The 25,424-nt window shown below is 33.0% G+C and overlaps 2 protein-coding genes and 1 non-coding gene across 8 annotated transcripts; 2 read left to right on the forward strand and 1 right to left on the reverse strand.

Annotated features, from left to right (window-relative positions):
* LOC109332989 (sugar phosphatase YfbT) lies at window positions 9,164-12,583 on the forward strand. Of its 2 annotated transcripts, XM_019568194.1 has the most exons (3): window positions 9,164-9,295; window positions 9,453-10,678; window positions 12,258-12,583. In XM_019568194.1, exons 2-3 carry the CDS (start codon window positions 9,693-9,695, stop codon window positions 12,397-12,399), a joined length of 1,128 nt encoding a protein of 375 aa, XP_019423739.1. In that variant the 5' UTR covers window positions 9,164-9,295; window positions 9,453-9,692; the 3' UTR covers window positions 12,400-12,583. The 2 variants fall into 2 exon arrangements, with proteins under 2 accessions (XP_019423739.1, XP_019423738.1); XM_019568193.1 differs by lacking the exon at window positions 12,258-12,583 and having other exon boundaries at window positions 9,453-11,004.
* TRNAC-GCA lies at window positions 13,828-13,899 on the forward strand. Its single transcript has one exon. It is a non-coding gene; the product is annotated as a tRNA-Cys (tRNA).
* On the reverse strand, window positions 14,849-23,975 carry LOC109332988 (probable serine/threonine-protein kinase At5g41260). 5 transcript variants are annotated; one of them, XR_002105964.1, is made up of 11 exons: window positions 23,157-23,262; window positions 22,853-23,073; window positions 22,149-22,284; window positions 21,762-21,895; window positions 21,305-21,410; window positions 20,050-20,135; window positions 19,567-19,752; window positions 19,232-19,384; window positions 16,702-16,815; window positions 15,194-15,504; window positions 14,849-15,136 (listed from the first exon to the last, which is right to left on the reverse strand). XR_002105964.1 is itself a non-coding variant. In XM_019568190.1 (11 exons), exons 2-11 carry the CDS (start codon window positions 23,242-23,244, stop codon window positions 15,259-15,261), a joined length of 1,470 nt encoding a protein of 489 aa, XP_019423735.1. In that variant the 5' UTR covers window positions 23,245-23,251; window positions 23,905-23,975; the 3' UTR covers window positions 15,225-15,258. The 5 variants fall into 5 exon arrangements, 4 of the variants coding, with proteins under 4 accessions (XP_019423733.1, XP_019423735.1, XP_019423734.1 ...); XM_019568190.1 differs by lacking the exon at window positions 14,849-15,136 and adding an exon at window positions 23,905-23,975 and having other exon boundaries at window positions 15,225-15,504; window positions 23,157-23,251; XM_019568189.1 differs by lacking the exon at window positions 14,849-15,136 and adding an exon at window positions 23,872-23,966 and having other exon boundaries at window positions 15,225-15,504; window positions 23,157-23,251.

Consider the following 25,424-nt stretch of genomic DNA (forward strand, 5'->3'; position numbering starts at 1 on the left):
ATTCTCTAATTTAGAATTTGGGATTCTCTTCTACATCATGAGTGAGTAATTTCCATTGTTTTTAGGATTGGGGCTATGCCCTTTTACATTCAATAAATACTTGTTCTTACTTCTATTTCATTGAGTGTTGTAATTTTAATCATTAAACTGAGTTTTATTCGTGTGAATTGTCTGACCAACAAATTACACCTCTTAGATACATTGGGGAAGGACCAATAGGTGAGCCAAACTATCCGGCCATTCAGTTATTCAAACTAGAATCCTAATTCACAAGAGTAGTATTAAGATTCTGGGGGTTTCTGGAATTCACCTTGGGTTGCTACGAAGCGATTGGATAGAAAGATCCAAGTAAAGGATTTGATTGATAATCGTACCACGAGAGTAGGTGCGACTTCAATTGAGTATACGTGCCGGAGCTCGAGAGAAGATGACACATATCAAAGAGCAATTCACCCTCACAGCTTAAAGTTCATGAAAATGAGCAAAACAAGGATTTGCAAGTGTAAAGACGGTAACCCTTAACATGAGAACTCTTCCTAAATTATATTTCAATCCCTTTTGATTATTTTCATAATTATTATTGGCAATTATTCTAAATTCAATTTTATTCCTTATTTGAGTTAAGTATAAATTAATTGTTATAATTAAATGAGTTTTGCAATTCTCATGGGATCGATATTTTATTACTTAACGACATAATTGTGCACTTGTGATTTTCCCTATCATAGATCACTAAGAATGAGATGACTTAGGATGGGTCGATCAAAGGAATTAAAAATAAATGTTCAAGTTTAATATGAAGTGTGAATGACATTGAGCATATGCATGGACCGAAGCTTAGGATTGTAAGAGGAAGCAGACGGTGACAGAGATGTCCCGAGATTTGGATATGGGCGACAATAATGGTGATTCATCAAGAAGCCTTTATGTAATACTTAGGTGGAGTAGTCCAATGAGAGTCCAGAAGATTGTAATCTGTTAGACTAGGATAACTATACATTCGAAAATAAGTGGACTCTGACACCCCCCGAAAGCGTAAGATATGACCTCGTCCGTAGGGACATTGGTACCGTACTTTGTGCAGCACTTTGGTGCATGATGTCTGAATATATCTGGATTGCAAATTGGTAGGATGTTTTGTACCTTGGGTTGTTTCCGAGGTAGAGAGGTTGGACTTGATATGGAGTTTCAATGGCGATTATGCATAACACTTATTTATTGTACTTGAAGGAAATTATCTCCCTATCTCAAGTTACAATCATCATACATCATGAACATTTCTAAAACTGAGATGACAACTAAGAGAGATGTGAATTAGTTATTTAAAATATGATAGATTTTTCTACAAATTCAAGAGTTAATAGCAGCGGAAAAGTTATGCATAAAAATAATCAAGTAAATGTAAAGAGATAAAGGAGAAGAGAATACATAGAGATTTTATACTAGTTCACCTTCTTGTCCACCGAAGGCTACGTCTAGTACTCTTGCAACACAAGAGATTTCTTCACTAGATATTAGGAGTAGCAATTACAATTTATGACCCTGAGATTTCCTTGTACCTTACTCACTCTCTAATACCTATATCACTCTTTGGAAAACACTTTTTCCAAGTGACTATATCCCTTTCTTATCACACCCTTATGAAAGAAAGTAATTCAATACTTTGATTGAAGAAAATATTTAATTATGTCAATGGATTGCCTTTACAAGATTTTGAAGTTATAAACTCTTGCAATCCAATAACTCTTTGTATACTTTAGTACTAATGCTCAGGAGGTTTTGAATAACTAGCAATAACACTTATGACAACTTTAGAAAATAAGTTCTGAAAGTTATGAGCAAGTTGCACTAGTGTAGAACAAGTATTTTAGAAAATTATAGATTGTGTAAGTGTGTTTTTCTTTCATTGTGTGTGTATGTAAAATGAGTTTCAATGCCTTTATATAGACTTTACAATCAACCAGAATATCTCTATGGAAAGGTAGGAATTGTTTGGAATGAAATCATTTAGTTTGGGTTGAAAGTTGTGTAGTTTGAATCTAAAAACTAGTGTAACAACTCTCATTAATCGATTACCCAACTAGTCTATCCAACTGAGAAATTGATTTTCACACGCACTAATCGATTACTCAAAAGATGTAATAGATTACCCAACTGCTCTGTCCAACTGGGTAATTATTTACCGTGTTGTGTAATCGGTTACCCACATGGTGTAATCGATTACCCTGATCAATTTTTGTTGGATAACTCGTTTCTCACTCATGTAACCTGTTACTTAGTTCTGGTAACATGTTACTTAGTCATAGTAACCTGTTACTTAGATCTAGTAACCTGTTACACAGTATTTTGAAAATTGTTTTCATTTATACTTGTGTTTATCAATTTTCTTTTAAAATACTTTTGAGTATTACTACTAAGTGTATAGTTTAGAATATAAGGATAGAAGTACCAAAAGACTTAGATTCTAAATTCTTGAAGCTTTGTCTTTATTGTCTTCATAAGTATTCTTATTTTTCTTATTTTATGTGATGTTGGTGTCTTCATCAAAATCATGTCATGGTCAGGAGCCAAATCTTCTTCACAACATTCACATGTTATATTTGTTCAAATGCTTGCTTCTATTATTATTGTTGTATGTCGTCTTAATGCCATATTCTATGAAATCTTATGTTGTCAATGAAGTGCATTCATTAGATGTTTTACTCATTTTTTTCTCTATGTTGTGTTGTTTTGGCGTGGGGGGTTTTAGATGCCTGTAGAGAGGACCAGATTTCTGTTCGGTATGACCCCCGAGGGGTCATGGGTACGCAAAGGTGGTCGTTGGTTCTAAACTTGGTCGTGTACAACTCACTTCCGACCAGTTAGTAGTGAAGTCGATGATTTCAGCTACACTAGAGACTTTGAGATCTCAGTGACCTTCCCCGGGGACAAACCAAACCCCCTCGTCGTTTCCCAGACCGTGAGCACTGCTTCGCATGTCTCACCTAGGTTAGTCGTTCCTAACGACTCTCCTAGGGTTGTACCTGTCTCAAATGATGATATGTCTGTTCATCCGGTTCCAAGGTGGATGGGCCCTCACTATATCTTCACTCGAGTAGTGAAGAAGGGCATTTGTCGCGGGCCAGACCCCGTTGTTGTGGAGGTAGACCGCATGATCGCTGAGTTTTGGGCTAGGCGGGAGGCTAGAGCTCGGAGGAGCGGTAGGACGATCGAGGAGTTCGATGACTTGGAGGATGAGGATGAGGAGGATATGGCGATCTCTAACGCAATGTGGTACTCTATTGATGTCGTGGTTCTAGTTCTGGAGCATGTTGTCACCCCACTTGTCGAGGAGCATCGAGCAAGGGAGGAGCCAATGCCTTATCCCCCAGTGATCGTTATTGATTCTGAAACCGAGATGGAGGAGGACCCCTCCCCTGACGAGCCCGAGTCTTTAGATTCTTGGGTAGCATAGTTTTCCAGTTGTTCTTGTCGGATGACGGTATTATGGACCCATTTTACTTTCGGTAACACTGATTTAATTTAAGATGTCTTTGATTTAGTCGTATTTTGATTATGGTCTGTACTATTGGAGAGGTTAATGCCTCAAACACCTGACTTTTATTTCCAACACTTAACTCTCACGCATCAGGTTATGGTAAGTGAGATGGTTAAGTGATGTGGCTCATTTTGGAAAACTAATCAGAGAAATATCATATACTATTTAGTTTTTAAATTTGCTTATGACTCAAGTTTTGAATTTTCGTGAAGTTTGAACATGTGATGTTTCAAAATGGGAAGTTTTAAGAAAAAGGAATCGACTAAGTTAACCTTATTTTCATAATCACTTGTCAACCTTTTTAACAAGTAGTCGGACTAATCTTTCTGTGGCAACATCTCTTTTAAAAAAATTACCTTCAATTTATCAATTTTTCGAATTACTTAGTTTAACCTTTTTATTAAATAAAATTATATTTATGTCAAGGCACAGGAAAAAAGATTGCAATTGCAAAGCATGAATTCTAACCATGATTTGTGTAGTTACAATTTGAAAGTCAGTTTCAACATTGATAGTGTATCTATAGATGGCAAATTGGACAATATCCATGGACACACATGCATAATCTGCATTTTTATGTTGGCAATGCATACAAATTTCATCTATTTGCTCGTTTTCCCTAGCCCATTTGTCTGTCAAGTCCGTAGACATTTCTATTGAGCAATGCGGGTAGTCCAAATGCATAATTAAAGTAAAAATAAGAAAATTCCAAATTAATTATGATGTAATGTAATTTTTAATGCCTAAAAAAATTATAATATGATACGCTTTGTTTAACTTCATATAAAATATCAAAAAATTGTTTATTTTTTCTCCTTTAACTACCTTGTTCAGTTTCTTTTTATTTTTTTTTACTATTCAACAATGCCTTCAGGTCGCTCGTAAGCCCGTTAGCCCATTTTAAATAGGCAAGACATAGATTTTTGTACGTTAAGGCATTGCAAACATGCTCACACAAGCTTAAGTATTTATAGGCATTTGCGAGCAAATACAAAACGGTTTGGATGACCCATTTTCCCATATCTAAGTGTAACCCCAATCCTTAAAAATAAAATTATTTGTATTTATGATATAAATATGTCAAGATGTAATTAGTACATTCAATAGTATATGAATTATTAGGCTTGAGCATGATCCCACTATTTTAAAATTCACTATCTCATTCATATTATTTAGTGTTATCAAAGGAACAAATAAATGGACAAAGAGCAACAAAGTCCATCAAAACAAGGAAGTGACTGAAATAAAATTATGATATCCTAAAATAATTAACAACAAAAAATAGAAGGAAAATATAAGAAGATACGAGGAAAAGGTAATAAGATATGAAAAAAATAAGAAAATATGATCAGGTCTGAAAATGATCAGGTTTCATCGGGTCTGAAAATGGTCAGGTTTCATCGGGTCTAGGTTCAAACTCTGGTTCAACAATTAGACCGATCAATATTTAGGACTAGGTAAGAGATAATCATGACTCATCTCATGGTCACTCATTCGTCATATTTGTATGTGTTTATTCAATTGCGTACGGTATAATGATATCTCTTTAGTCTAAAGTGTCCTTGATTCTCTGGAAAAATTTCATCATATTTACATATATGTAAATGATTAATAAAGTGCCTACATATATAATTTTTCATATGTTAAATTATATATTCATAATAATAAGTAATATGGAGAATATTTTATCTTTGAGTATGTATTATATTTAATATAGAGAGTTTGTCTTCGACAAATACACAATTAACATTTAAGTTCAAGTAAGAGAAAAGTCTTAACCCCGCCCACCCTATGAATTATGGACAAATTGAGAAGATAAAAATTAAACTTGTGGAGTTATTGATATATCCATTCTTCTTTTTATTTAGCAATGATATAAACGAGTATATGATGTATTTTTTAGGTAAATTTGGAAAACACTTGGTTTTAAATATGTAAAGACTTTTTGCTTTATATAGTAGTATAAATAGAAGTATCGGTGAGCATAATCTGACTCTATCCGCTCGTCCACTATGACTCAATCATGATTGGATCCGAATATGGTCGGACTTCATCGGGTCTAGGGCCAGATTCAGGTTCAAAAATTAGACTCAACCAATATTTAGGGACGGGTAGGGACCAAACATAACTCTGTTTCGGTCCGTCCCATGGTCACTCACTCATCATGCTTGTGTGTGTCTCTATTAAATGTGTACAAAGTTATGACATATTTTTGGTTGAAATTATTATTGATTCTCTTATTTTTGCATCATATATAGATAATTAATAATATATATACATATATCATTTTATATGTCAAACACATATTCATAATAATAAATAATATTGAAAAAAGTTTAAAATATGCATTATATTTAATCGGTTATAGGGTCGGATTCGGGTTTAAAGGTTGACATTGTCAATATTTAGTGTCGAGTTAGCTTCGGGTCTAGCGCCAAGTTCGAGTTCAAGAAAATGACTCGACCAACATTTAAGGTCGGATAAGGATAAGTCTTAATTCATCCCAACCCGATCCCTGCTCACCCTTAAATAGAAGAATGATTTCCTAACAGGGATCAAAGTCTCAAATACAAAGTTGCATAATCTATATTCGGATTTAAGGATGTTTTTAGCCACTAAACAAGCAAATATTTATAAAAATAAATATAACACTTCTAAAAATCAGAAATTTTTGTTTTATTAAACATTATTTTTTGTGTGGTTACTTAAAACATGTTTTTCTGTACTACTAAGGGTATCTCCTCACCTTTTGTGTAAGATATTAATCTTTTTCAGGAGATGTCTTTCTCAGTAATCGAATCATTATCATTTGATCATTATAAAATCTAACAGGACCTTATATGAACATGACCTTATATGACTAGACCAAACACATTTTTTTTTTTGTACTTAAGAGATACATTTGAATAAACATTAAAGAAGCCCATATAACATAATTTCAAAATTACTTAGTTAACAGTTTATAATTATTCATTTCTCTAGACCTTAACTCTTTCAATGGAAGATATATTTTCTGAAGTGACATATTATAACCGGAGAACTTGTCAATCTCGTTGCATTATTGATATGATGTGATGAGATCCTACTTTTGATTAGTACTTTAAACTAATACTATATTGGCATTAACAAATAATAGTATGTTACTTGCCTAAATATAATTATATATTTTTTTGTTACTAACATATATCTTTTACTAATTGCGGATTGTAGTATTATATGTGATAGTTCACATTTTCTCTCCATAAATTACATAATTGTTATGTATGTTACTAAAAAATAATTATGAGTTTCAATTTTTTGCCCATTTATATATGATTCATAATGTTTGATAATAATAGTATTAGTAATTTTTGTTTTATGAACAAACAATATCTCTTGTAATATATTTCGAACTTCCAATTGATGCAATGTTTTTTATAAAAAATAATAGGAAAAACCGTGGAATAGAACCATGCAAGAACGGTTCAGTTCTTATAGTTTAATTTACGGTTAATTGAGCAGAACTGAACCATGTGTTTTTGTTTGGTTCAGTCACTAAAATGCACCAAAAATCGAACTGAACCGAACATTTATACCCATATTTATGAGAATCTAGTAAGACTTTATACTACTAAATTGACGTCATGGTAAATATAATTAGATATAAGGTAGAGTACAAAAAAAAATTAAATATAAGGTATATAATAGAATGGAAAGTGACTATAAAATATTGAGTGAGATAGGAATAACATTTTCATTGTTTAAATGATGAGAAAATGATTTATACAATGATATAGTAAGAATTTTTTTATATTATTACTGCAATCATTTATTTTTTATATTAAACCATTAACTTTTAAGTACGAATGTATAGATAAACTTTAGAAGCATATATCTTTCATATAAGTTGAATAAAAGGAAGTATATAGATGTAAGTTTTGCAAGGGGTGCACAAACTCTACAGTAAAAGTAAAAATGGGAGATCATGTCATAACTCAAATCATTCGATTTGCCTATCTTTAATCATATCATACAACATGATACGAAAATTAACAAAGAAGTAAACAAATAAATTGGAGTGTATCAAGTGTAATATGTGACATGCATTGTTATATTAGAGTGAATGGTGAATGACAAAATATTAATAATAAAATGAACTTCATGTATTAATACATGAGGATATTGCAATAGATGAATGGACATCTCACATAAGATATGATTATAAATGAACGCATTAGAATAGCTCATTTTATATAGAAATTGGTAGAATTGTACCTTACATAAATTAGACATGTGTGAAGATAATCGTTAAAAGCTTATTAAAGATAGAATGTCAATGAAGGTTACACTAATTTCTAGATAAAGAGTGATATAAATGAAAACAATAAGCACAACAATAAAAATTTTATAGATGAATACTATGACAATAAATATAATTTACAATAGAATAATATGATAGAATTTAATGTATCTAATTGGTCCTATCTACTAATATTAAAGTTTTGTGGTACTTAACAAACATATTTCAACCCTCATTACTTTCTTATTTTGGATCTCACCAATATATCCAAAAGTTTTTTGTTTCATTTTGACTTTCACACTCTCTCCCCAATGTTTCTTCACTAAATCTATTTCCCCCACCATGCTAAAGTCCAAACACCCAAAAAAACAACCACCACTCATAGCCTCAAAATACCAAAGAAATAAAGATTTAAGTAATATTATTAATATTGTATTAGTTATTAAACTGATCAGCTTACTAGTATGATAATATAATAATTTAATCAATAGTTTAGTAATTAAATTGTGTACTAATAAAAACTAACAAAAAATGCAATAAATACTTTTATTTATATTATTTGTTAAAAAATGTGTAATTTGGTGGCAGCCATGTTGAACACATATAGTGATTGAGGTTTTGATCATCAACAATAACATTTTAGTAAAAATTTCATTATTTTCATAACTTTTTTTTTTATTTTGAATGAAAATTGACTAATATAATCAATAATGTTTTACTAAAAACTAATTAATATGATCATTTTGATTGATATGATTGTATGATCAACATAATTATTATATCATAAAGTATATAGATCATTTTTCAGTTGAATCTGTCTATAAAACCTAATTTTCATAAGAGCACTTTCAAATTACACTTACGACTTACATAAATATGTAAATGGTACATGGACACTAAGTTAAGGTTTATAATATTAAAGTGAATTTCAAATTAATAAATTTTGATACACAATTATATAATAAAAAATAAATTGTTAATATCATGTTTAAAAGAACTCAATTATTCATCAATTATTTCTGATCTAATTGATAAATAGAGGTATATTTATAATTACATATATGCAATTTCTATTTTTTAAAATCTAAATTATAATTCCATTGGGGAAATATACATCTTTCAATTTTTATATTTAAAAAAATATAAATAAACAAATGATAAATGATATAATGACTATATTATTATGATCAAAAGATATTTGAGTCTAAAATAACGAAAAGAAATGAAATGAAGGTTAGGAAGATAGAAATGATCGCGTGGATGGTGCTCCTTCATTCTTCGTTGAGGTGAGTGTTTTTTCTCTATCCCTTTTTCATCATTTACTATAAACCACACTTTCCCCCTTCAATATTAAATAACACAAAACGTGTACAAATCAAAAACCTTCTCCACAAAATTAGCAAATAAATCAACAACACAGATTCACAATTTCATTTCATCTTTCTCTCCTCTCGTGCCCTCCAAGTTTCTCCTACTTTGTTAGCGTTCTTACCTTTTCCTTTTCAATTTTCTTTTGTTTTTTCCTATTTTTTATTTCATTTTGTACTGTTTTATATGCATTTTTCTTTTGTTTTATTGATTTTTCTGTTAATTTGGCGATTTTGAGTAATGGGTATGTTTTGATATTTCTTGAAGGGTGATTCTTGAAGATAAAGTTGCAATCTTGCTGTAAAAAAATTATGCTCAAATGATGATGTTGTCTTCAAGAATTTAGTTTTGGTTGTTCTTTGTTCTTTGATTCGTGGTTGAAGGTGCATCATTGAATCATTTGATTAGATAGGTTTTTGTGGAGTTAAATTGGTCCAAGTCATTTTTGACCCATAAAGGGTAAAGGTGTAATTTTTTATTAGGAGTAAAGGTGTAATTGTTGAAAAAATGGTTGAATCAATTGCTGCAACTTCACTTCTTGGTGTTCCTGTATGTGGTGGAAATTTGATAAGAGATGTTTCTGGAAAGAGAAAATCTTTGAACAGTGTTAGGTTCCAATCAACTGAGTTACTTGGTAGAAGGATTATTGTTTCTCTGCCTTTACTTAAACCGAAACAAGATGGTTTCGTGTCATCAACGATTAAGGCTTTCGCGGTTGAGCTTACAAGAGAAGCATATTCATATAGGGAGGACAAATTGCCAAAGAAAGATAATAACAAGATTGATAGTGGTTTTGATCCAAGGCCTGATTTGTGGCCTCCAGCAAATAGGGCAGATAACCCTTCACTTCGGAACCCCTTGCTTCGGCAAGAAAGGATGGGGTGTGGATGGTTGGGTGCTATATTTGAGTGGGAAGGGGTTCTCATTGAAGATAACCCGGATCTTGAGAAGCAAGCTTGGTTGGCATTGTCTCAGGAGGAAGGAAAATCATCTCCTCCTGCTTTCCTTCTTAAGAGGATAGAAGGAATGAAGAACGAACAGGCGATTTCGGAAGTGCTTTGCTGGTCCAGGGACCCTGCGCAGTTAAGAAGATTGGCTAATCGAAAGGAAGAAATTTACCAAGCTTTTCAAGGTGGGATATATAGTCTCAGGCCCGGGTCTAAAGAATTCGTAAGTGTTTTGATGCACTATAAGATACCAATGGCATTGGTTTCTACCAGGCCTAGAAAAACGCTCGAGTCTGCTATAGGGGAAATCGGTATTGGAGACAATTTCAGTGTTATTGTAGCAGCAGAGGATGTTTACAGGGGAAAGCCTGATCCGGAAATGTTTGTGTATGCAGCTCAGCTTTTGAATTTCATACCAGAGAGGTGTATTGTGTTTGGAAACTCAAATCAAACAGTCGAGGCTGCGCATGATGCACGAATGAAGTGTGTGGCTGTTGCTAGCAAGCATCCGGTCTATGAGCTGGGGGCAGCAGACTTAGTTGTGAGGCATCTAGACGAGCTTACAGTGGTTGATTTGAAGAATCTGGCAGACATTGAATCGGGTGAATTTGGGTCTGGGGAGCCCGAGGTGATGATGGAGTTGGAAGAAGATTCAGACATATCATCCCTTGATGACAGTTTCTGGTAAATCCTCTAAATGTACAGTCAATTGAACTTCATCTGATTCTTGATGATATTAGTTACACATTAGTTACTTGTGTATATGAAAAACAGAATAAATGAAAAAAATGATGGGTGGTATGCATTGAACAATGATGTTACTACTACTGTAATTTCTGTACTATATACATGCATGGAATTTTCAGATCTTATTCTGTGGTGTTTTTCATCCATAAGGTAAAAATACAAATTACCTCTGTGAAGTTTAGGCTATTTCTACAATTGGTACATAGAGTTTATGTTGTTACACATAACCCATTGAGTTCTGTAGAATTATAGGAATTATTTAGCATATGGGCCTATAGGCTCAGAAGTTCCTGAAGGCATCCAGCATTAGTTTCATTGATGCTGTATGCTCTTCGCAGAATATCATATATTATTCTGGTTTCAACCGCGAAACTGGCGGGATAGAATTGAACCGAAAAACGTGGTTTAGTTTAGTTCTTTTTTTAAGGAACCATTTAAGATCAGTTCGCAGTACCGTAGATTCAGGAACTGCTCGAACCAAACCATATATTGAGTGGAAATAGGATAGACCAGACTCTGTGGGCATAGCAAGTACTCTATTCATATTGTACATGACACATTTCTAGTGGTTTGTGCAAGATATGATCTCATTATGTTTGACAAATAGGATACATAGTGGCATACTTGGAGAGTTAGACATGGCCCCCTCTTAACAAAGCATTATTTATTGAACTTCTATTAATTTCATAACAACAAAAAACTTCTATTAATTTTCATTTTTGTCTCGATGTAATTGTGGCTTAGAGGTTATGAGTTCACATCTTCGGAAACAATGTCTCTTGTAAAGATAAGAGACTGTACATATTAACAACAACGAACTTAGACAAACCTAGAAATTTAATTTTAGGGGAGCCAAACCAAATATATATTACATGATGGAAATTTAATTGAACCAAACAAAACATAAAGAAATATTTGAAAATATCACAAAGTTTAAGATATAATGTCACATGTCGTCCCCTCCTTTTAATCATTTATATATATGAATATACTCATCTTATCATGCGAGTCTCGAATATTGAGCTACTAATTTAATTTATGAAAAGTGAAACACCAATTTATCAATTTCATCATCATATCTCCCCTCTTACCTTTCATGTACAAAAATCTATTCTTCAATTTACAATGATAAGCATTGATTTGTAAGGTTACTTCATAAATTTTACTTTTTAATAATTACTATTTCCTGAATATTTTATTTAAAATAAAATGAAAAATGAGGTACAGTATTATTGTTTTTAAAAAGTGTATCTTATCGTAAGCTTAGCAATAAATTTAATTTTAAAATATTTAATTTACATCATAAAAGTAGCTTCAAGTGTTAACTGCTATATATTAAATATAATATGTGCTAAAACATATCAAACTTAGTTGTGAGGCATCTAGACGAGCTTACAGTGGTTGATTTGAAGAATCTGGCAGACATTGAATCGGGTGAATTTGGGTCTGGGGAGCCCGAGGTGATGATGGAGTTGGAAGAAGATTCAGACATATCATCCCTTGATGACAGTTTCTGGTAAATCCTCTAAATGTACAGTCAATTGAACTTCATCTGATTCTTGATGATATTAGTTACACATTAGTTACTTGTGTATATGAAAAACAGAATAAATGAAAAAAATGATGGGTGGTATGCATTGAACAATGATGTTACTACTACTGTAATTTCTGTACTATATACATGCATGGAATTTTCAGATCTTATTCTGTGGTGTTTTTCATCCATAAGGTAAAAATACAAATTACCTCTGTGAAGTTTAGGCTATTTCTACAATTGGTACATAGAGTTTATGTTGTTACACATAACCCATTGAGTTCTGTAGAATTATAGGAATTATTTAGCATATGGGCCTATAGGCTCAGAAGTTCCTGAAGGCATCCAGCATTAGTTTCATTGATGCTGTATGCTCTTCGCAGAATATCATATATTATTCTGGTTTCAACCGCGAAACTGGCGGGATAGAATTGAACCGAAAAACGTGGTTTAGTTTAGTTCTTTTTTTAAGGAACCATTTAAGATCAGTTCGCAGTACCGTAGATTCAGGAACTGCTCGAACCAAACCATATATTGAGTGGAAATAGGATAGACCAGACTCTGTGGGCATAGCAAGTACTCTATTCATATTGTACATGACACATTTCTAGTGGTTTGTGCAAGATATGATCTCATTATGTTTGACAAATAGGATACATAGTGGCATACTTGGAGAGTTAGACATGGCCCCCTCTTAACAAAGCATTATTTATTGAACTTCTATTAATTTCATAACAACAAAAAACTTCTATTAATTTTCATTTTTGTCTCGATGTAATTGTGGCTTAGAGGTTATGAGTTCACATCTTCGGAAACAATGTCTCTTGTAAAGATAAGAGACTGTACATATTAACAACAACGAACTTAGACAAACCTAGAAATTTAATTTTAGGGGAGCCAAACCAAATATATATTACATGATGGAAATTTAATTGAACCAAACAAAACATAAAGAAATATTTGAAAATATCACAAAGTTTAAGATATAATGTCACATGTCGTCCCCTCCTTTTAATCATTTATATATATGAATATACTCATCTTATCATGCGAGTCTCGAATATTGAGCTACTAATTTAATTTATGAAAAGTGAAACACCAATTTATCAATTTCATCATCATATCTCCCCTCTTACCTTTCATGTACAAAAATCTATTCTTCAATTTACAATGATAAGCATTGATTTGTAAGGTTACTTCATAAATTTTACTTTTTAATAATTACTATTTCCTGAATATTTTATTTAAAATAAAATGAAAAATGAGGTACAGTATTATTGTTTTTAAAAAGTGTATCTTATCGTAAGCTTAGCAATAAATTTAATTTTAAAATATTTAATTTACATCATAAAAGTAGCTTCAAGTGTTAACTGCTATATATTAAATATAATATGTGCTAAAACATATCAACAAAGGGTCCATAGCTCAGTGGTAGAGCATTTGACTGCAGATCAAGAGGTCACCGGTTCGAACCCGGTTGGGCCCTTTTTCATTCTTTTTTTTACTCATTCTGCTTTTTGAATGGGCCATCATGTTATCCAAACTGCACTATCTATTTTATTCTCTTCAACTTTAATATATTTAAGGGAAAAGGTCACTTTTATTTTAAATTATGTTAGAAGAAGAAAAAATAATGCTTTCAATTAATCAACTCAAACCAAATTCCATTTTAATAGCATAACTCTAGCATTTTGTACCCCACAAAATAAAAATCCATATTTCATGTTAAAATATATTCAAAATGTAATTAAAAAAAAGAGTTGTAAATTAGTGAACTACAAATATTCACTCTCCAAGTTAACAACTTTTATTTCCCCCTCTAAATTCACTCTCAAGTTCAACCTTCTCCTCTCTCAAACCCACTTACTAATCATTAATGTCAACAACTTTCACATTTTTTTCATAGCTTCTATTTATGTTTACTATAAAAATGGCTTATTTGAACACTTAAATGAATAATAAGAGCCAATATAATAATGAAAGTGTGAATCAATCAAGGGGTTGGTGACCCAGCTAGGAACACAAGATATATCTTAAATGCTTATTGAAGTAAACTTAAAAAAACTCATTTTCATAAGCTTCTTTGGAAAGCTTATTGAAATAAGCTAAAAAAAACTTATAGGTAGATCATAAGTTATTTTCATAAACTTATTTTCCCATCCTATTCTCAAGCTCAAAACAACTCTTTATAAGCTCCTCCCCTCGTCCACTTCGTTCGACAAACACGTAAGAAAAAACAATTTCTATCATAGAGAAAAGAGTCCAAAAGACACATCAGTAATATTTTAAATATATGTAGTGGAGTAGCTAACCCCACGAAGTGAATAAAGATTTGGTTGTTGTTGTTTTTATCTCTGTAATGAGAGATCAATGGTTACTCAAATTAAGAAATTGGCTGCAAATTTTTATTAGATCAAATGAAACAAGAGACAATCAAGAGATTATAGCCATAATTTATTAGATGCAAAATCAATATCAATACAACATAGTAAAACAACCTATTTCATGTTGATAAGGTAACCATAACAAGTTCTTCTGTACATTAAATTACAAGCACAACAACATTTGGTATTTTTCCAACAAATGCTGACATAAACTGAGGTGTGAATCCTTTACAAACACAAAAATGATCTTTATACTAACATAGGATCAGAACCATGGTGCAAATAGATACAGTATAATTCTGTAGTGACTCTAGTCTTTGCAAAAGATTGCTTCTTGGTCATGCACAAGCATAAATCACTTTTTTCCATGCAATGTAACCAAACATTGAGAAACCAGCATTTCTTGTTCCATGAAAGTTACCTTCAGGAACAAGAATGCAAGGTTTTGATGATGATTTCAACTACTTATTTGTGTTCTTTTTAGTTTCAAGTGAAGTACCCTCTTTAAGTGCCAATTGGGCCTCATGATCCCTTCCCAGTGCTAAAAGAACAACAGCTTGCAAATAAGATGCAATGTGCCAAACAGGAGATATTATTTGTGCCTGCATTGCATCAGCAAGTGCTTCTTCTGGCATATTGTTCATGAGATATGATAGACTACGGCGTGCGTAGATTGTCGGTGAAATCATTGTTCCGACCTCGATGAACTGCATTACACAATGAAACCGTAGCTCCACATCATAATTATTCCAATATCTGTGAATTATATTTTGAATATAACCGAATAATAAACAGATTCCGTAGAATTATTTGTGATGAACCTTGTTGGGAACAAGCGAGCAATCAAATATTAAGAAGAACGAGAAGAAGAGAAATAACACAATGGTTTTGTTAACGAGGTTTGACCAATTTATGTCTACGTCGCCAAGAACGTTGAACGGCTACCAATATGTATTAGAGGATAAGGATTTGTGTTTGTGGATGTGTTATTCTACATCATTAGATTTACATAACACACACATATATATAGCCTCTACCCAAAACCATTTACGTCAACTCAAGCTCATAACTTATATTGCTGATTTCTGGAGGAAAGGTTCGGTCCACTGGAATACGAGTCATTTGCAAAACAAACCTAAATAGTGACATGGGAAAAATGGTGCAACTAATTGCCACCTGGCTTTGGAGGGGTTCAGAAAAGGGATTAAAGGCAAAATAATGGGACAAAATGGATGTGAAGAATTTGGATAATCTGGATTCTCTGATCTGGTCTCTATTCCTCATTGTTGCATTTTTTGTTGTTTTATGAGTTGATTGTAATTCCTTGGACTGGTTCTTAATCCCATCTAAGTGCATAATAAGCTAATTGAATTGTGATTTCCTTATTCTAGATCATCCTACATTATTCCTTGTATCTTTTATCTTACATTTCAATCTAGGCTACAAGGCTATAGAATAATTTCTTTGTGAAATTATCAATAATGCATTGTATCACTTTATCCATGTTGAATTTTTTTCCTATCACTAGTATAAAAGTATAAACATCACAGGCAGATTCAAGTCCTGCTGTCACATGCATAGTTACCAGGAATATGGTTTGGGTGTGGGTACGCAATTCGTCGCGTTTTATTCTTATGGTAATATTTTCTTTAATGCTATGTTTGGTAATATCAACTCATCTTCTCACCAATTTCTTTCACTCATATTTATCCCTGCCTTCTTCTCTCCAAACAAAGCATAAGGTAAACTTGGGATGTGGTATGGAAAACGGCAAATTTGGTACATGGGCAAGCCAAAGAGAAAAATCCGAGAACTATGGTCACAAACACTAAGCAAAAAGAGGAGAGCAATTGATTTTATATATTCTTCCATATAATCAACTTGACTCAAAGAAACTGACTAACCTGTGTATAACTATCAATAGCAGTTTTAAAGTCCTTCTGCCGAAAAGCAGCATCCCCGTTCTTCTTTGAATCCAATGTCTCCTGCATCTGGTTTGTCCACATTTGGAACGAAAGCTGTGGAATACAGAAGTGGAAATTTTAGTGTAGATATTTTTATTGTAAGAGAAAAGGCTTAGTAACTAGAGTGATGTGACACTTATTGAAACAAATAGATCAAATTTAAACTTGTTCAATGTTATCTCAATTCGCTCTCAAACAATGAACCAAATGAGTCAATAATACAGTTAAAGTGCCAAACAAGGATTTCCATGACCAAAATGAAATAAAAGAAAGAAAGAATTATTTCCGGCTAAAATATAACCATATCTTTACTCCATAATTCAGACACACACAAGAATACAAGGAATGCAAATAAAAAGGGCGGCCCAGTGCACGAGGCTCCCACCTCTTAAAAATTACGATCTAGTAAAAAATGACCTTTTCGGAGATTTCGATCATGATTCCATAAGTGGAATGACATTGGAAACTTATCACACATGGATTCTAGTCCCAACCCCTCCTTGAAAATCTCTGATGGGTTGTCAATAGGTATTTATTGTCAAAGTGTGCCCTAATGAACAGATGCTTGAAGCTCATCTTATGGTTCAAGGCTAATATCATAATTCGGGCCTTGAATCTGGTGACACCATCTCCCCTAATGTATTTTGTGTGTAAACAGTTAGATACTTTAGTTACCAATAACAAATTTAGCCATCTTTACAAAGATCGGAAAGAGATGAAATGAAGGAATGTCACCTTCTAGTCAGGGTTGATTCCTTTCGCCATCAAACCACTAATCCTAGGAGATAACCTCAACAAGATAAGAATGTATAACAACCTACAAACTAAAACACCTATATTCTAGCTAAGCAAGGCTGCACCTTGCCCATCCCTCCTCTTTCGACAACAATGTGTAGTTCTAGTGTACGGTTCCATCTTCAACGGAATAAAAACAGCTTCTGCCCTCGTGATTTTTTACTGGAACACTCGCTTGCTCCTTTTGCCCAGACATTGTATGGTGCTGCAGCAATGCTCTAACAAATTTCTACATTGTTAATATTGCATATGTTCAGCTTTTGTTATCAAAGGCGCCAATGCACCATTGACCCTTATATCAGTATTGGACATCTTTCTTACATGGTAGCTTGGAAGAGGAAATTTACACTGAGCAATCGTCTTAGTTGGTTATCAAGGGAGGAGTCAATTCTCATTTATGGATCGCGTAAGTCCCTATATGGTCTTAAACAATCTCCCAGGGCGTGGTTTGATTTATCAAAGTCATACATTAATTTGGTATATTTGTAGTGAGAAAACCCACTTGTACTTTATACACATTCACCCACTAATCAAAGCATCTATCATAGGATCTATGTGGATGCCATTGCCACTACAGGTGATGATCATGAAGGATTGATGGTTAAGGAAAGATTTGTTTTGGCACTACCAAACTAAGGGACTTGGGTTGGTTGAAATACTTCCTTGAAATTTAAGTAGACCTATTCAGAAGACCCCAGTAGATGTTGGAGAATGGTGGGAAAATTAAATTATCTCGCTGTGACTAAGCCAATATTTCCTTCGCGGTCAACGTTGTGAGTCAATTTCGAAACTCTCCTTTGCACAGTCATTGGCACACAATGGTTCAGATACTAAATTCTCCTAGAAAAGCGTTGACCTGTGAAAATTCAGACTCGTGGACATTGTCACATATGCAGATTCGGAAGGATCTCCTATTGACTTCCAAGTACAGTGTTCTTATTAGCCCAAGGCTCAGTTCTTAAATATCCCATTTACATAATCTAAGTATAGTTCCTAGAGAAACCATCTCATCTTTAACTTTATTATAGGTTCAGTACATGTCAAACTTTGATCACACACATATATACATACTACGGGTTCTAACGGAATACCAGTACATGATATATCTATACATCCACCACTAGCACTTCCGGTAACAGATTCTACATTCTTTTAGAATGGTGTAACCTGGAAGTTTGGTTTCAAAAGAGAGAGCATGCCGCATGAGATATACATCCCGATAGGTAACCTGCATTTTAAAATTTATAAAGAAGAAATAGAATATCCATATGCAATTCCAGTTTTCATTCAGTCAATTTCAAGCAAGGTTCAAATAGAGGTTCAACCATGATCCAAAATATTTTATATTCAAGATTACTAATACATATAATGCCCCCGATACAATATCTACGGGTGAAGTTTATGACCAAACCCTCAAATAGTATTCCTTTGTGTGGTATCCCAACATAGGGAATCAGAACCAAGCAATCTACAGAATCTAACTGAGCAACGATTTCAACACCATGTGGGATCAAGAGAAAATATGTCAACAACTAATTTTGCACTCAATTTTCAAAACTCAAATATATACGCAATTCAAAAGTGCAAGGAAAAATGGAATGTTTATGGGAGTGCGGGAGGGGGGAGGGAATCTAAAATAAAACTAAGTTGTACAATTTACATATCAGAAACTAACCTCGGTCGCCGTACCCTCATCATCTTTATACCCAAGTTTCTCTACCACCTCATGTAAGACAGTCAGATCCATTCGCTGACAAGCTTCACCAAGCGGAGAAAGGGGAAATGCAGCATTGTCATCTGGTATACCCATCAGCACATGAGAAGGAACCTATACAAAATACGCCAGATAGAGAAACATAAGCAAATAAAAACTATGTGAGGCTGTAGAATCCGAGAAAAACCACTCTTCAAGAGTTCTTTAATAGGTTACTTCAAACTTAAAGTATTAATTCCAGCTATCTTTGTGTACCAGAAAATAAAATATGCCAAACCATTTCTATAACAGCTAACCTCGGAATCTTTCTGCAATGGTATAAGAGCAGTGACCAATGATTTTGGATTAGGGCGCTCTCGCGGTTCATATTGCAAACATTGTGAGGCCAGACGAACTAATTCGGTCCCCTCGTCATTTGTTTGTCCTTCTAAACAAGAGTCTGTTAGCATCTGAAGGTTCTTGTCCCTTATCAGATCAAGGGCCTACGAAAATTGTAAAAGTAATTGTTAGATGTATAACAAAAACAAAATCAATACATAATGCTCAGGCCTCAAGCAGATAAAATCATCATATTCGGCTGCAAAAGTCTCATGCTTGTCAATAAAACAAAAAGGAGGCAATTTAATATTCTCAACACGCTACTTCTCTGTGATTTTAGCTAGTTAAAGAGGAAGGGTGAATTAATCATCTTGAGAGTACATGCTTATATACTATAGTATCATCTAGCAAGAAAGACTAAACTTGAATTGTATAACCACTTATCAAGGAAAGAAACTTACATGGCTTGGAGGGATATGTTTTCCACTGAGAAGATCGAGCAAAAGGGTCCCAAAGCTGTAAGTTACACTCTCTGGTGTAACTCTACCTGCATAACCAGGGAAAAGGCAGATACATAGCCATCATTACATATTTATAAGTAGGATATTAGATATAAAACAAATATGATTGATTCATCATGCTTCATAGAACTTTATCCTTTTCCATTTAGGGGAAGGGGTCAAAATGATATTATCTACTCCATTCACAATAATTTTATAATAGCATAACAGGTTATGTTAAAGTGTTTATGACAAGAAGATAAAACAGAGCCACAACACTATTAGTTCCATCAAATATCATCAATTTAAAGACGAGTCTCAACAAAAATAACTCAACAGTTGGATTAAAAAGCTTAGAAAGAGAAACATGAAAGCACAAAATCGATCGAAGAACAAATTTTACAACAGAGCTATGCACTATTATGGTCTAAGACTAAATAATCTTATCCAGTTAGTTCTTCTTAACACAGAGAAAGTAAGAAAACATCAATGATAATGATGATAGTCCAACAGTAAAATTGTTGAAGAGATACTATGTAAATACATTTCATCTCCAAGAGATCATATAATGCCACAAGAATTACCGACAAGGCGATAACTTAAGCTGCTATTTGGTTTAGCTCCCACTGAGGAACAGTTCAGGTATACCGTACTATATAAAAACATTCTAGTTCCTTCACCATTTTTCTAGTTTTTTGGGGGACAAAAAGGAAGATACAGAATTCTGATAACATTCCAATTAATACAAGTTCTGTATGCGAAAATTACTAGAAAAGCTATTGATGAGGAACACTTCAACCATATAACTATTAAGTTTTAAGCAAATTTGAACAGAAATGACAACTAAATTTCACTTTGCATCTCTAGAAAGACTCCATATGAAACCTTAAGCTCTAAGCAACAAAGAATAGCATGCCAGTTAAACGGATTCATGAGAAAGCAGTAATCCAATCTCTATGAACATTTCAACCATTTATACTATAGTATACTTTCCTCAATGTCACAGTTCAATACCCGATATAAGTCGGAAAAAGAAATAAGAAAAAGGAGGAAGAACAGAAACAACTGTTATGCGAGGGGGGAGGAAACCGATTATCATATGCAAAAATCCATAAGCATGGTACTAAAGTTTGATAACTTGATCACCAACCAAGGACATCAAAGATCAAATAATATAATCTTTTTAAAGAAAATTGTATCTTGTTTTAGGGGATACCTGTCCTCAAATACTCAGGTGGAGTAAATGCCAAATTGGTACTATAACTTTTCCCATCTCGACTGTTTTTCATCAAACCAAAGCATGAAAGTCTGGGATTGTATTCCTGAATAAAGAACAAAATTGAGGATAGTAAAAAACGAAAAACTATTTACAATTTACTATGTCTATGCACTGCTACTGCAGCATAACGAGAAGTTTGAACCCGGGCTGCCTTTCCTATTATTAAGCATAAATTATTTTAACTTAGTTAGCATGATAGCATATAACATCTAAACTCTGAAGTATTTTAAGATAGAAACATGAGAAAACATTAATTCATAGACTTGTTAAAGGAAGCGTTATTGATATTAAACGATGTTTCTTAATTTTTATGCCAATTCAATTGTATACTTCATCGTTTTACCAATTGCAATAAAACTTTCTGGGATTACACAGATAAAGGAAATGAACTTACATCATCGAAAAGAACTCTGTAAGCATTTAGATCATGATATAGAGCACGTCCTTTGTTGGTACAGTAATCTAGAGCTTGGGCAAGATGTAAAGCAACTCTCAGTCGCATAGCCCATTTCATGGGCTGAGTTTCCCCTGCATAATTGTGTAACCAATCATTAAATGAAAAGTCACTGAACTGTGGTCAAGAGAATGACACGAAAAAGCATTAGCAACAAAGAAAAATAAGTAGAGTTTATTATTGAAAAAACACAAAATAATGACAGTGACAAAGTTCTCCAACTTGAAACCATGTAAATGGGATAAAAGTTGTATTTAGAATACAATAACCAAGTAAATGCAAATGCTCATGCCGAGAAACTAAATTAGTTGCCAGTAATGTACTTACAATGGAACAAGTGTTTTGCCAAAGTGTCATTGGGCATATATTCGGCAACAAGTAACCTCTCTTCACCTTCACAGCAACATCCAAGCAGATTTGCCAATCTTGGATTCCTTAGCTGACCGACAGCTCTGGCCTCTCCCTGAAGGGAGAAAGAAGGTTTTTTAACGAGTTAATAATGAAAAGCACATCCGACTAATTCAGTGAAAGAATAAAACCACATCCATAAAAGCACATGTCAAATGGTGGAAAAAGGGAATTGTAAAAGCTACAAATCCATCACTGAAGTAGTTTAAAATCACTTTTTATCTGTAACTCGAAGATAATATGCCTTTCAGATTTAGAACCCATGATCTTCTCATCGCCCTTTTTTTATGGGAAAGGAGATTTGACCTTAAGTCCAAGCCGTAGATCACACAAAAATAGAAATGGTTATGTTTACTACTAAGCATAGAAGATGATGCAGCTGAATGAATAAAAGAGACAATAGATACTTCTTAAAATGTCAAATTAAGCTTAGTATGAATGTTGCACATTGAGTGTAAAGTATCTGAATATGTAAACTTCACACACCAAAAGAAAAGATTGAACAGGAACAGAAAATACAGATATCAAAAGGCCATGCATGACTCTAACAATCTTACATGTTTATAACGAACACGGATAATAACAAATCTGCAGATTTGGCACACAAAATGAGATTCACTTACCAAAAATTGCTGGACATCTGGCCAGGCTGATCTGTTGAACCATTTCACAGCAATTCGCATTTGGTTTTCGAGTTTCCCTTTATAGACCACATTTGGCGCCTTTTCTCCATGCTCGGAAACTATATTTTCTACTGAAAATCCAGATGTAGCATTCTTAATCTGATCAAATGTGAATTCGTGAAATGGTGGCAAGCCACTGCCCTCATTGTGGTCTTCATTTTCTGAACAAAAAATATAAACACGGAAATTACAATCACTCTCAGAGCATCAACAACAAAAAAAGAGGCAAATGCTAATCACTTACCATCAACATGAACCTCAGGAAGCGGACGATCTTGCGGCTGCTCTGTACTCCAACAGCATTCGGTGCACTTCGAAAAGTTACAACCCATTCCAACCCTATAAATCATTGGCAAATACCAGTTAGTCCATACACAATTATAAATTCAACTCAACATGCTCCATTACTAACTAAATTACCATAAAGCAAATATGAAGTATGGTAGTGCTTCATTTGCCAAAATTAGATTTTTTTCAATACCCAAAAAACCTTTTCACATCAAGAAAACAAAAACACATCACCAAGCTGGTTTTTATAGGATGCTCATAAAGAAATCACAATTGAATGCAACTTCACTTGGAAGCTTATTTGAGCTGGGTGCAGAAGCACCAAGAATTTGGAAACGAGAAAACAAAACATAGAAACAACCCAAAATAGAAACTATCAAAAACAACAACAAAAGGAAAGAAGATAAGCACAACAAAATAAGACTATTCAGCTTCACACACCTAACAAAATTAAACCTTTTTTCCCAAAGTGGTGAATTTATGTGTACGCGATAATGGGTCAATCCAACTTCAACAATTCAGAATACCCAGTAATGAAATCAGTTCAAAAACATCAAAAAAATTGCATTTTTAGAATAACTAGACCAAAATCAAAACAATGAAGTAAAAGGGTAGCTTTTGCTGAATCAAAAGTGAAATTTCAGAAGGGAAACAGGGCAATAAGGAAGCACCTTAATAAAAAAAGGAAGAGAAAGTGAAAATACTTTGGCTTCTTGCTTCTGATTATCTTTCAAGCTTGGCTTATATATTATATATTATTGGATTGAAGGTATTGTATTATAATATATATTGATATAATAAAAGAAACTAAAAAAAGTCGCAAAAAACGTCAGTTGAGTTTTCTTGATTCAAGGTTTGTCGCCTTCTAGTGCTTCTATGCCAAACCAATAGTACATGTGTTCTAAATCAGCTATATACATGGTATATTATAGGGACTATGATCACCGGTCCCGAATAATCTCTTATTATATGTTTCAAGCCAATCAAAATGTGACTTTTATTATTTTTATTTTTTAAAATTTTCTTTTATTCATATAACAAAATTTGATAGGTTTGGGACAGGGAATGAGACGTTGTTTGAAACAGATGATTTTGATCTTATATTATGGTATATTAATCTAAGAGTAAATTACAGTCACACCCCTGAGTTTTAGCGAAATTACACAAATCACCCCTCGTTTTTTATACATCACCCCTGTATAAATGTAACTTTTAAAGAAAAAATGTGATAAATGCAATTAAGTTAAACAAAACATGATATATTATGGAGACAAGTCCAAATAATATACAAATCAATGTATTTTTATTATTTTTTGTTACATAATGCATCAAAAATTCTAAAGATATATTGTTTAAATCGTTTTTGTAATATATCATAACGAACCAAAAATAATAAAGATACATTGATTTGTATATTATTTAGACTTGTATTCATAATATATCATATTTTGTTTAACTTAATTGCATTTATCATATAGGGGTGGTCAATGCAATGAAAATATAAAAAAAAAATAGGGGAGTTTGTGTGAGTGTAAAAAAGTGAGGGTGGTTCTTGTAATTTCACTAAAACTCAAGAGGTGTGAGTGTAATTTACTCTTAATTTAATGGTGTAAGATTCAATACATTGTACCAGGTTAAATATTAATTATTAAGTTTGTGTGAACTATACTTTTATTGGAGAGTAGTAACTTTATATTCCGAAAATAATTAGTTAGCTCGAGCTTCTATGAAGAGTAATGGTAATAAAAATCGAATTTGTGGCTACCTAAGTTCTGACAATGAGGTACTCAGACCTAGGGTAGTGATGCATTTTTCATTCCTATATATATATTATTAATTCATAAATATGATTGTTATGTTAGTAAAGAGTGATGTTAGATTGTTAAGTAGTAATATGATGTTATATTCTAATTGATATGTATAATTCAATGTTTCATTAGTTGAGCAATTCTTACTAAATCAATTTTACATCATAATGTTGAAAAGTCAATTTAGAATGTGTTTAAAATTTTAAATACGTCTTATAATTTTTTCACTTGTTGATTACCTAATAATGTATAAGATTGTAAGAAACAAACACACAATTACGTAAATTACTCGCAATTATTTTTAATGTTTTTTGAATTTATAGGCCGACAAATCTGCTGGATACCCAATGATCCGCGAGCAGCAGATCTAATAGATATCAACATGGATCTGGGGCGAGTCTTGGTCAAAAAATGAA

This window comes from Lupinus angustifolius, chromosome LG18 (genome assembly GCF_001865875.1).
Source record: "Lupinus angustifolius cultivar Tanjil chromosome LG18, LupAngTanjil_v1.0, whole genome shotgun sequence".
Lineage (NCBI taxonomy): Eukaryota > Viridiplantae > Streptophyta > Magnoliopsida > Fabales > Fabaceae > Lupinus > Lupinus angustifolius.